Source organism: Aulonocara stuartgranti (assembly GCF_965226115.1).
Source record: "Aulonocara stuartgranti genome assembly, chromosome: 16".
Lineage (NCBI taxonomy): Eukaryota > Metazoa > Chordata > Actinopteri > Cichliformes > Cichlidae > Aulonocara > Aulonocara stuartgranti.
The window spans coordinates 16,366,641-16,379,854 of NC_138952.1; the positions used below are offsets into that span (position 1 = coordinate 16,366,641).

At 39.4% G+C, this 13,214-nt stretch overlaps 1 protein-coding gene across 2 annotated transcripts in view; it reads left to right on the top strand.

Annotated features, from left to right (window-relative positions):
• The window catches only part of ubr3 (ubiquitin protein ligase E3 component n-recognin 3), a 37,439-nt gene that overhangs the window by 8,973 nt on the left and 15,252 nt on the right, over positions 1–13,214 (top strand). The window contains exons 17-30 of one of the 2 annotated variants that reach the window (XM_082509063.1): positions 788–873; positions 983–1,124; positions 2,307–2,403; positions 3,289–3,430; positions 3,747–3,851; positions 3,972–4,142; positions 4,745–4,777; positions 5,572–6,017; positions 7,247–7,335; positions 10,697–10,846; positions 11,257–11,390; positions 11,839–11,949; positions 12,258–12,458; positions 13,014–13,150. In XM_082509063.1, coding sequence (XP_082365189.1) covers positions 788–873; positions 983–1,124; positions 2,307–2,403; positions 3,289–3,430; positions 3,747–3,851; positions 3,972–4,142; positions 4,745–4,777; positions 5,572–6,017; positions 7,247–7,335; positions 10,697–10,846; positions 11,257–11,390; positions 11,839–11,949; positions 12,258–12,458; positions 13,014–13,150 — 2,044 coding nt within the window. The remainder of the gene's footprint in view (positions 1–787; positions 874–982; positions 1,125–2,306; positions 2,404–3,288; positions 3,431–3,746; positions 3,852–3,971; positions 4,143–4,744; positions 4,778–5,571; positions 6,018–7,246; positions 7,336–10,696; positions 10,847–11,256; positions 11,391–11,838; positions 11,950–12,257; positions 12,459–13,013; positions 13,151–13,214) is intronic. The other variant, XM_082509064.1, reaches the window with a different exon arrangement.

The window sequence follows — 13,214 nt, forward strand, 5'->3', positions numbered from 1 at the left end:
ATAGTGGTCACAGTCTGTTTTTTAAAAAAAAAAACTCCTCAGTTCATAATTATCTTGCCAAACCTCAAAACTGAGCTCTTACTGGTGTTTAAAGTGGCAATCTTGAAGTTTTTTCATAGATCATTTTGAATTTATTGAAAGAATAGACCTGTAAGTTGTTCCTAATTATTCATTTATTTAAGACATAAAATTAAATGTCTGTTTCATTACGGTCTCAGAAAGATGTAACCAACTGGTGATTGAGCCTGTGCTTCAGTGATACACTTGTACTTTTATAAACTTTGTAAGCTCCCAGGAAAAAAAAATACCAGTATAGTGGCTTTAGGTTAAAAAAGTATTTAGCTCCTGAAACACAAATTGTGAGCATATCTTCTCCAGTGGCATGAAATGTAACATGTTTGTCAGTGAGATTACGATTTACTGCTGCACTCAATCAGAAAAGCATCTACAAATCGTGACAGTGGTCAGTGGCTCTGGGTTTCAGCCGGTCAGTTACCATAGCGAGGTAACCGACTCGCTGTGGTTTGCTGACTCATGATGTGGGCAGCAAACAGCACTGCCTGATTCCTTTATTAAAACAAAAAGTTTCTTTTGTTTCCCCACTCTGTAACTCTGTGGCCTGTAACCACCTCTGGCTTGGTTATTGCCAAGACAGCCAGCACTAAAATTTTTAAGATTACATATTGTCAGCCATTTCTCCTATTTTGTCAAGTTTCTGTACTGGTGAAAGTCAGATCCCCTCACTGTCAGTTTGCCTTCACACTCTTCTTCTCATTTTCACCGACAGGGATGACCGATGATGAGATCCTTCGGGCTGAAATGGTCTCTCAGTTGTGCATGAACGATCGTACGCACAGCGCACTCTTAGACCTTGTATCCTTCAGTCATTAACAAATACTTTCTGAAGAGAAACTGTATTCAGTTATCCACAGTATATATGTATTTATATATGTTTTATTTTTCCTTAAGAGATTTTTCGTAGATTCCTGAAAATCCCAACCCAAAGAGTGGCATTGTACCCGGTAGCTGTAGTTTTGAGGATATGCTCTCTGCTGTAGCCGACTTCAAAGCACCTGTGTTTGAGCCTGGAGGATCCATGCAGCAGGGCATGTACACACCCAAAGGTAGGATATTCTTGTGAAGGAGAAGGCAGGATTTCCTAACAGATCTTAAAAAAAAGTAACAGATGTTTATAAAAGTGTTGTTACAGATTTTACAGAAGTGTCTGGTATGGTAAAGGCAGACGTTACACGCAGTCGTTGATACTGTTATAGAAGTAGTTTAGTTAAAATATGAAACCTAAGAATCTATTTGACGTTTTTCCACCAGCAGCTAAACAAAATTTTCATCAACAGTTGTAGTCACAGTGGGACGGAAATAAACAACATTGCAAATAACTGGTGTTTAGTTCATGGCTTGTTTGTGGGTTTTAACAATTCTGGGTTCATGTCCTCGCTGAGGGCTTTCTGCTTGGTGATAGCATCATCATCTGAGCAGCATGAAGATATGTCTGCTGCCCTCCACTGGCCAACAGTAACATTAGCTTTAAGAATGCGTGTAATATTTTAATATATTTTTGGAGGCTTTTTTAGCTGTTATTTGATAGGATCGCCAAGATAACACAGGAAAGCTGGGAGAAAGACCAGGGGGAAGAGACACAGGCGTCAGGACAGAGTCAAACCTGGGTCTGTGCTTTAGACTTGCAGCTAATGGGTTGCCTGCTCAACCCAGTGAGCTAAATCAGCACCCCAAAAGACTGTAATATTTAAGAGCTTTTTAAGACTAGATCTAATGAGCTGGTCGCTGAGCTTTGAATAGAAATTATGATAAAATATATATTTTTTTTTTATCATATTTTTAAATATTGTCTTATTTTTGTTTTATGGCCTAGAACTTACAGCAAATAGTTTTTCAAACCAACAGCAGTCATTTTAATCACAAAGCTGATATCTGATTTCTAGGGAGTTTACATTGTTCTCCAGCAAGAAGCATATGAGGTAATATACACACATTATGGGTGGTGCATTCTTGTGAAATAACTAATTGTCTTATCCAGTTCACGGAAAGAATAAATGTTGTCACTTAAAAACGAACATATGTTAAATCTATTCTATTGCTTTTTAGATCGCTCCCTGTTATAGTTAAGAATGGGGCTCAATCTTTTGCACTAGATCTATGTCCTCAGGGCACCACTTGGGGGCAGACTTACACCACTTATGATGGTGACAGGTGAAAAACGGAAACCATGAAACAGTGTCACTTTGTACCTGAGATTGCAAAGCATTTCTCTTCCTTTTTTTCACTAGCTGAAGTGTGGGAGAAAGAGTTTGACCCCATCATGGTCGTTCTCAGAACAGTCTATCGCCGTGATGTCCAGTCCGCAATGGACAGATATGCAGCATTGTAAGTTTGATTTTCCCCACACATTTCTATTTTCTGTCACCTTCTAAACTCTGTATAAATGTTTCCTTTGCTCGGCAGTAGTTTTGTTGCTGTTTTCATGTTCAGTCATGACAAAAATCAGGTCGTCTCTCTTTCTGCTGGTGAAGGGACATGATTACAAAGGTCAGCTCTGCTAGGTGTTGAAGTGATTCCAATTAGATTGGTGTCGAGAGAGCTCAATATTTCAGGCTAAATTGTAATGCAGTTGTGGAAGTCTTTCTTTTTTTGATTGTCCTGAAGACGTCTCCAAGGATAAACATGTCAGCGGAGGTGAAGGAGATACTTTGGGGGTTAATTTTCTTTCTGGCTTCTGAAAATACTCATTAAACTAAAAGTGGCTCACTCTGTTTCTGTGTTTGAAATGGCAATTGGTTAGAGCCTTTGTAATTCATGGATGGATCACTCATCCGCCTCTTTCACGTACATGCTTTCAGTTTTCTCTTCAGTTTTTGTGTCCAGTACAGATGAAACTAGAGCATATTTCTCTCTCAGACATATTGAAGCTGCCTGTGCCACCTTCAGAGTCTGATACCAGCCTCATGTTGCTCATTCACACTGTTTGAATATGATGGATTACATGTCAGGCTCGCCCTGGCTCGTGTGATAATAATCCCATCATCACTAATAGAGTGCTGCCCCTCGGCTCTTCTGTTGTGTAGACTGAAATCTTTCGTGATTTATTCTGAACAGCATTCGGTGTCACTTTCCCAAACGCTTATTTCTCTCAACCTAACTCTGACTTCTCTCATTATTACTTGTATGTAATGAGTATAAAAATTGATTATTGCTAGTAATTGCTTTTTTGATTTGTTTTCTCGCCTCCTTTTTGATGATGATGTCCACTAGTTTGAAACAGTTTGGCATTCACACTGGCAACCCCTGGCCACCATACAAGGAAAGGACTCCTCTGCACCCATGTTACAAAGGTCTAATAAGGCTGTTGCACTGCAAGACGCTGCACATTGTGATATTCACTCTACTTTACAAGGTGAGTCTTTCACCCACTACCAGTGCCATATAAAACAGCCAAATCCATCGTCTCTCTTTGCAGTTTGTAGTATGACTTGGTTTGCAACTGGTGCTGAAAATTGGCGCATCACCAAATAATCATCTTCATAGTATCGATCAGGCAAGATGTATTTAAGAATACAAATTCATTGACAGATGGCCAGTTGAGGGCTTGGTATCAGTAATGAGAGGCTGATCTATGGATGCATAATAACTTAAAAAAAGCAAACACATTGACAGCTAAACCTTGTGTTATTTGTTCTCTGGGGTAAGCTAATGGTTTGATCATGTTCTAGATCTGGATGGATCATCAGAACATGTCTGAACACGTGCTGTGCATGGTGCTGTACCTGATTGAACTGGGTTTGGACAACCAGATTCAAGACAACAAGGAGGATGAGGTAAGATAATTTGCTTGGTTTAACTTGTAACCACTTTCCTCACTGTCTAGGCCCCTAGTGCCAACCAGTTTCTCACTGAGTCATTGTCGTCGTCGTCTTCTTCCTTTTTTTTTTGTTTAGGAGCCTTGCATTGAGGAGCACTGTCACGACAGCTGGTTCCCAGGCACCAATCTCCTCTCCAATCTGCACCATGTCATCAACTTTGTCAGGGTGCGGGTTCCTGAGACCGCTCCAGAGGTAAAGAGAGAGGCACCTCCCAGCACCAGCACCGAAGCTTCTTCTTATGGCCAGGTAAAAGGAAACTCGGTGACAGGCCGTGCTTGTTTGCATTAACTTTAAATTAATTTGAGTTACATTCCTATTTCCATCCTCTGTGCTAAGCTAACTGCCAGCTTGCATCATAACTATGGAAAAGGAATGAGAAAGCAGGATTTTTTTCTAAAAACATTACTGCTTTTAAAATGTGTTTAATAAATAAATAAAATTACCCATCAGATGCTGTATTCAGAATATATCTTACCGCACCACTAGGGGTGATCCTACATGGAACTAAATGCTCTGAATAAAGAGTTTGTTGTCAAGATAAAATCAAAAAAGTAGCTGAGAGTCACTTAAAGAAGGTCTCTCTCTTGTTGATGGGGTTTTGGATGGTCTGGATAGTTTTTGGCTTGTTGCCACTATATAGATTTATTCTCTAAAAACTTTGTCTTCTTAAATAGAAATCACAGCAGATTTTGACTGATTGTAGGCCTTAGTGATCTATTGGTCTGGAAGTGAGGGTGTAACTCTTCTTTTAGGTCTGTCCTGTCAAACATGTGGTTTATTTATCATCTTGCATTACTGGTTGCTTCATGCACCACTTTCATATCATGATTACTTTACTCGTTCCACAGAACTCCAGGCGTCTTTCAGGAAATTGGAGAGAGGTAGCTGTTTGTACTCATTTCTATGAAAAGACTAATGCTCGAATGAAACAATCAGCTGCATTAGCCTTTGTTTTATCTCTACTTTGAAAGACTTCTCTTGTATGTGTTTCTTTGATGCATTTCAAAGGAGTTCTGTCTTGTTGTGTTATGGTGTGTGTATGTGTGTGTAATGCTATGCTTCAGCAGTTCCCCTCCCTCTTGACTGCTGAAACTAATTACGTGTGTAATGCAGGTTTGGGGTAAACGCTTTTTAACCGCATGTCAGAATGATTGATGTTCCCTTGACTGGGCTGTATGATGTATGTTTATTTAACAGTGCAGCTCAGATGCTTTTTTTTATGTCAGGTCAGGTCAGGGCAATCCTTCAGATGGCTTGTATTTGAATTTTCGTTAGGAGTCTGGTTGTCCCAGCGCTATCAGCTGCAGTGTTCATAAAATGTCAGCTGAAATAATGAACATTTTATTTGACTTTTACGTGCACGTTCCCGTCTGAATATGGTAATGACACCGACCTACAATCCATCAAAGTCGACCAGACTATTAGTTATATTAATAATTGGAAATGGTCTAGGTGCTCCATAAAAAAATTGTGAAATTTGAAGAGCTGTGTCATGTTTCTCTTTATTGTGAGCTTCACGTGTGATATGTAATATTTATTCATGTGTGTTCTTCTAGATTCCTGTACTTTTATTGATAAATAATGGATTATGGTTCTTGATCTAATGGTGTCTCACTATATTGGCCAAATATTTCATCTTTTTGTAAAGAAATGTTTGCCTTCAATGCTTTCTTAGAACCTTCGCGAAGCTCAGGTGTTCAGTCTCGTGGCAGAACGTAGAAGGAAGTTCCAAGAGATAATCAATCGCAGCACCACTGAAGCCACGCAGGCTGTCAGGCCCAAGAGCTCCTCGACACGCTGGGTTCCGCCAGGCACGCCCCCGCAGCTGGTCACAGAGATCCTGGAGATCCGTGAAAGCATGCTGTCCCTCCTCATCAAGCTCCACCAAAAGATGTCGTCTAAGCAGAACTCTCTTTCGGCATCTTGGCTAGAGGACATCGAGTCGAACCGCCTCGCTCACGGAGACGGCATAACAGCCATTGAACGTATCCTCACCAAGGCAGCCGCGCGCAGCTGCCAAATCAAGCGTAGCATCCAGGACATTTGTGGAAAGGTGTGTCCACCAGTACCACCAAAGAAGAACAGTCCCACTGACAAGAAAGCCATGGACAAAGAAGAAAGGTAATTATAACTTCAGATTTTCATTTACACACCTCCGTGCTACATCATTAACTTTATTCTTAATTTCTGTTGAGTAGTATTTTGTTATGTTTTTATGATATTGCATTCAATAATTGATCTTTATCGAACCTTTTGAAGTCATGGTATTGTTATCATTTATAAGACGTGAGTGTAAATAAAGAGATCTTTACTATTTAATCTAATTATCTTGACTAGAGGTCCAGATGTGCAAGATGCAGATACGCTTTAATGTGTGCTTTAATGTAATGATTTCATATGTTCTTATTCGATATAAATCCACATAAATAGTGGCTCTATTGCTGCTGGCTTTGTACATCTTGTACTTGAATGGAAATGCACTCCATTGACTGTGTGAAAAGTTAAAATGTGCAGGATTTGCCTTTTCACCACACATTCACCCACTAGTCCTCTCCTTCCCCTACTTTAATGATGATGGAACGGCTTATAGCGATTTGATAACAGTCTGCTTCTGGGGTTGGTTGGCTTCACCCCACAGCTAAAATTAAAGTTACAGCCTCTTCTGTTCCCATGAACTAGATCAGTGTCCGTCACACAGCAATATAGGCAGTGGCAGTGAGAACTAAGAAGGCCATTCTTCAGTCTGGTTGTCGGTACCCCTTAAGCCATCAGTGAAACTATTGAGCTGTGACACTCCTGTCAGCATTTGTTTATGTCCTCTTATTAGGGACTTAATTTATAGTCAGCTCTCGCCTTTGTATGCACTGGTGAGAACTAAACCCACGAGATTAGCTTAATAATCAGCTTTTCCAAATTTTAAAACGCAGCCTTGTTGAAATCAGAAACATCCTGTGTGTGTGAAAATAGCCCCTGTTACATGCACATGCTATGGGTGATCAAGCAAGCTCTGCACAATAGGCATGCTTTTCCACAGAATACTGAGGGATCACTTATTCGAAGGGGAACGCTAATAATAAATCCTCTTAAAACGAAGAAAAAAATCACCATATTATGCAACACTTTCCATCAGAAATTGCTGTTTCTGTAAATGAGGGACAATCATTTATCACAGGACTGATTGTATCTCCCTCAAAACAATCTGATCGGGGGAATTAAAGCAAATTCTTTCAGTAGTTGATTAGATTATATGGAAATATAGACACATGGCATTTATTTGGTTATGATCTCAGTGACCTATCAAACAAACTACTTCATATCTACCAAAACATTTCTGTTTTTCTTTCTTTCAGGCGTCAAAGGGCTAGAGAGAGACAGCAGAAACTGCTTGCTGAATTTGCCTCCAGGCAGAAGAGTTTCATGGAAACAGCCATGGATGTCGGTAAGAAAAGGCTGACTGATCTTCTTTTTTGCCAGCTTGTTATGTATATTTTAGAGTTTCTGAGCTTAAAATTCTTAAATATGATATGTAGCTAAAGTCTGTTTGCAGAAAAGCAGCAGCAGTAGCGCCAGCTTCATGATCATTGCTCGCAGGCGTTTGACAGTTATGAAATGAAAACTGCAAAAAAACAATGCAAACATGTGCAATATCATATCACAGTATCACAGTCATATATTTCTCACCACATGGTGGCATAACCCAATCACAGCTGTTCCCTGCAGCTTGAAGTTTTATGAGTTAGTCTGGACAAGTAACACCAAGTTAAATGGCAGATATACAATTATATGCAAAGGGTGATGTGTTTCTGCATCGCAAAGTAGCACAATTACTTAGTCACCTAAAAACACACCACAAACTACAGTGTAAATAATACTGTACTATTAATTGGTTCTAAATTAATAATCAATACAGAATTTATGAATTAGATATTAAGGATCTAAGTTAGTCAATCTAGAATTAAAAGCAGTAAAGACAGAATAAATCCATAGATAAGCTGTAGCAAGTTTTCCACGGCGTTTGGATCAACCTTCATCTCCAAGTTCTTAAACTGTGAAAAATGTGAAGTATTGATTAGTATTTGCTGCTGTACTTTGTCAGAAGTTATTAGTAAATAAGAAAACGATTCATTGCTTTTTTTTTTTTTTTTAAACGTCCTTATTTTACCCTTAATGTCTTATATTTTTGTGCAGTACTGCAGGAGGGAAAGACCTTTTAAAAATCATAAAACACATATTACCACTTTCTGTTTCAAGGACATTTTGCCAGTGTAGCCCTTGAAGCGCTGTTAGCTAAAATAAACTCATCATTGCTGTATGTTTTTCACTGGGGCAAGGTGACAGTGGGCCGAGCCCGTGCGTACAGTCTCTGCAGGCCTTTCAGGAGAAATTGCGAGTAGGATGATCCTGTGGGAGTGTGGGTGGCTGCTAGCTGTGAGGGCACATAAGATCAAAGCACTAATGGTAGACTGGACTCCCAGGGCACCCCTCTGACACAGCATGGTTAGCAAATGAATAATGGCCGGTGTGTTCAGAAGGACTGTTCTGATGTCTTTCTAAGCACTCGCTGCCGAGCCAGAACACCAGCTGCAGTCTCAGTGCTGGATTTTCACAACATAACATGAGTATTTCCATTATGTTGGTGACAATATCGGCACAAAGAAAAATTATTATTATTATGATTATTGTTTATTCAGTCTCCGCCTTACTCTGTTAAACAGACCCGTCTGTGAAATGCTGTATCTGTACCAGAAATACTCTGGATCATTCAGAGTCAACTTACTGCTGTTTTTTTGGGAAAAAGATCTTGCAGCTGAAATTTTAAATGTTACGTTTTAATTCACCACACATCAAATTCCTGTTTCCTCTTCTGTATTGCTGGAAGCAGAAATATCAAAGATGGCATCTTTAATTAAGCCAAATGGATGCAATTCTATGTAGATGTTATTAAGATAGTTTGTTAACTAGGATCTTTTTAGTAATATGTTGCAGTAGGACGGCAGCACAGTGATGGGGCGGTTAGCACCATTGCCTCACAGCAAGATGGTCATGGGGTTTTAAGTGTCTGGTTCTCTCCATGTTATCCTGCTTCCTCTCCCAGTCCAAAGACATACCTGGCATGAAGTTAATTGGAGGATATGAGTTGGCCATAGTTTTGAATCTGATGGTTGCTTATGAGTTGGCCCGGTGATAGACTGGCGATAGACTGCCTCTCGCCCTATGCCAGCTGGGGTAGACTCCTGCCCCCCCTTCCGCAACCCTAAATTGGATAAGGAGAGGAAATGGATGGATGTTGCAGTGGTTTAGCTGTCATGGTTTTTGATTTGGGGTCTTTTTTATAGTTTGAGTCTAACCTTTTCTAAGAACTAGGCGCCAACCTTAACATGCAATATTTTTAGGAGGGTGCCACAAATGCATGCTGTTGCTGGTGTGCTTGTTGTCTTGCTTTTTGTGTGTGTCTGTGTGTACACATGCACGTACGTTTATGGCTCTATGTACTCAGATGGCCTGAGGGTACAACTGTAGCACTGACATCTAATGCAAACAACTTTCATTTCCTCAGGAACACGGTGACCTCTCCTGCGAACATGTTTTCCCAAAAAGCAATAAATCAATTTGTAACACAGCTCGACATTTCCGCGATGTTTATTGCTCAAATTGAACACAGTTTTTAACATTTAAAATGAATTTCACATCAGTAAGTAATTTCTAGCACTGTGCCAGACTGACATGTGAGGAGTAGTAGAAAACAAATCCCATTTTAGTTCCCAGTATTTTTAAAACCCCACTGTGTATGCAGGAAGGGCACTGGGGGACATGCTTTTATTGAAATCAGTACAGATGTTTCCATTACAAGTAACATCAGAATGAGAGTGATCTCATGCGTTTCACTTTTTGCTTTCCTTCCAGCACTCACAAACTAGCATGCCATCCCAGTGTCATCTGATAATACTCCAGAAAGCTTCTTTGTATGTCAGACCTTTTTGTCTTTGAGTGTCAAATAAATGTTCAATGAGACTGAGGTGGGAGATTGTGAAGGATAGTCTGTGATAGTCAGCAGCACTTCTCGGTCTTCTTTGGTTTTCAAGTAGTTTTTGTGAAGCCTTTATGTGTTTGAGTTCATTATCCTGCTGTAGTGTGAATCCTTTTCCACAGAGATGAAAACCAGAAGGTATGTCAGGCCTCTTAAAAAATCAAGAGGTACTTCTCCTCTGGAGGGTGTAGTCAAATTGTCCAGGCCACTCCAAGCATTTGGCCTTGTTTTCCCTTACAAAATGAGGTTTAGAGACACTACTAGATAGTGGTACTACTTTATCTTGTGAAGTTTGCTCTGATAGATCACGCTTTGGATCTGTGGAAGGGATACAACCAACTGACCCTTGACAAAGGCACTGACATGGTCAAACATGTCTTCTTTTTTTAAATTATTTAAAACCAGCATACTTTTTTTCGTTTATATTTTTTTACTGTGATAGTTTATTTGGATAGGAATAAAGTTTTTACACTTCAGCCATAAAAGGCTGATGGAGTATTGTCGTCGCTCCGATGGACAAGTGGACGGCGTGGACACCTAAGTTTGTGTATGTGATAGCTCGAGAAGGAGGCAACATAGTTCAAATCTCAGTGAGCAGGCCTCAAGGTCAGAGTAAGTTTTCTGAAACTCTTGTGAATATGGTTGAGAACAAGATGACATAGGATTTTGCAATTTGTGTATTTATATATTTTTTTTAATCAATATACTTTTTTCAACACTGTTACATAAAATTTTGCATGAAATGTTTGTCTTTTTGTCTTTATTGTGGCAGAATCCCCTGACACTGAAGCAGCCATGGACTTAGGAGCATCTGAAGTGATGGAGTCCGAGATCCTTTATGACTGCGTCATCTGTGGCCAGAGTGGACCTTCCACTGAGGACCGACCCACTGGCCTAGTAGTTCTCCTCCAAGCCTCTTCAGGTAATTCATTTGCCAGCAATTTCATCTTCCAACATGAAGCTTCTGACCTTGAAACAAAATTTGCTGTCAGTGACCATCAGTGGATCACCTATATCATTACTGTCTTCAGTGACTGGACACCATCAAACTTTAAGTTGAAAAAAAAATCTGTATTTCTGCTTAATTTTAATATATTTTTAGAAATCTAAGTCTTAAGTGTAAAAGTCTAAATAATAATTTATTGGTTTGAAAAATAATTGACAAATTATTGTGAATAATCCTAGTTAGCAGCCTGGATAATGTCTGCCCACTGCCACAGAGTGCAACTTTTCTCACTGGAACATCTCATCCCACATGCCATGTCTTATTCATAAAATGTTCATCATATTAACTTAAAATCATTGGGGCTGACGGTTGTTTCTGTGTTGCAGTGCTCGGGCACCGCTGCAAAAGCACGGAGCCTAAAAATCTGCCGACGAGCGACGAGGAACACGTTTACCCAGCAGACACGTGCGGCGCGGCTAATGATGTCAGGCTCACACTCATGCAACAGTTCTTCAAAGATGTACGTGATTCACAGAAAATACTGATGCCTATACACAAAAGATTAAAAAAGTCACAGATCACTATTGTGGATATGGATTTATCTTGAATCTTAAAATAGCCTCTTACTGAGATCTATTTTAAATGTATGTCACTAAAGTGAGAATCTACACCTGTTCTTAGGTGTTGAAGCTGTAAGCTTAAATTAGTCTAAAATGTTATTTATAGGCCTCTGTGACATTATGTGTGTTATTCTCTAAACAGTGATCACTCTGAGTATTGAATATAATAAATCCAAAGATGACCATTTGCTTCATAAGTAACACGAACTTATTTACATTTGTTTTATTCAGTTTGTTAAACTTCTCAGCACCTTAAAATAAAATACATTTTCCTGAAAGACAGGAGCCTGAAGATGTATTTGCATACTCTAATGGATGTTTTTTTTTTTTCTCTTATGATTTCTGCAGAGTTCCTGTCTGCAGTCAGTGTCAATAGGTTGGGATGGTGGCGTCTATGTCCAGACCTGTGGACACACTTTGCATATAGATTGCCATAAGTCCTACATGGAGTCTCTGAGGGTGAGGATAAGCCTGACCTCATGGAATAATTGTTTGCTTTATTGCTTTATTGGTCAACTATGTCAGTTGGTTAATCATTCAGACCATTACTCATGTTTAAATATCAAGAGTCTCTGTTTCCTATTTGTCAGATTTTTTTTTTTTTTTAATGTTTAATTGGAAATTAAAATTATATGATGATGTTTGGAGCTAGAGCCTTATATGTTTAGACCTTTCAGCTGAAAATGCTCTTAACTATTGAGTTTAGATTCTATACTGTAGGTCACATTTGATGATTTTTTTGTTTTGTTTTTTTTCTCCACTCCCAGAATGACCAGGTCCTCCAGGGTTTCTCTGTTGACAAGGGCGAGTTTACATGCCCGCTGTGTCGACAGTTTGCCAATAGTGTCCTCCCCTGTCGCCCTGGGAGGGGCACTGAAGCCGGTACCTGGCACACACCCACAAACAAGAAGACGTCTGTGCTCGTAAAAGAGGTGGAAGAACTTCAGGAGAAACCTGGCCTGTTCCCAGTAAGTTTGATGATTAACCCAGACAGCATGTCTTTAAATCTGTACTCTGCATTTAGCTAGTGGCCACATTGGCAGTGATATTAATGACTGAAAACAGTACTTTAGTTTGTAGAGTTGATGGAGATTGAAACAGGGCGGTTCTTTTTCATAGAGACTGTTCTCTCCTTTTCTTTTTTTTTTTTTGCTTAAGCTAGATTGATGCCAACTCTGAAAATTTCTCAAATGCCAGTGTTTTATTGTCTTTTTCAACTTTTTGTTTGCACGTGACCTGTGCACCAGACATTTTTAGCTTTCAGATTACCACAAATAGACTTGAAATATCTGCCCAATTTGTTATTACCAAAAAAATAAATAATTAAATGCAAGCAAAAGGACATTTTCTTTGAATCTTTGCAATGCATTTGTCCCATTTATCCTGTAGTTTCACTAGTCCAGCCCACTTGAGATCAAAGTGGGCTGTATGTGGCCCATGATGCAAAATGAGTTTGTAACCACTGCCTTAGGTTAATCGGTACTTTGACTTAATTTATTGTTGTTTTTGGTCTTAATCTCCAGACGGAGTCTAATTTGAGTAAAGAGATGGAGTTAGTAATCAAAGACATCAAGAACACCACCCAGAAGAAGTACATGGACTATGGCAGGAACCCTGGCTCCCCTGACAATGATTTCCTCTTCATGTATTCAGTGGCAAGGTAAGAACCAAGTTATAGTGGGATTTAAAATTTAACACTACTTATTTTCCAGGATTTTAACATT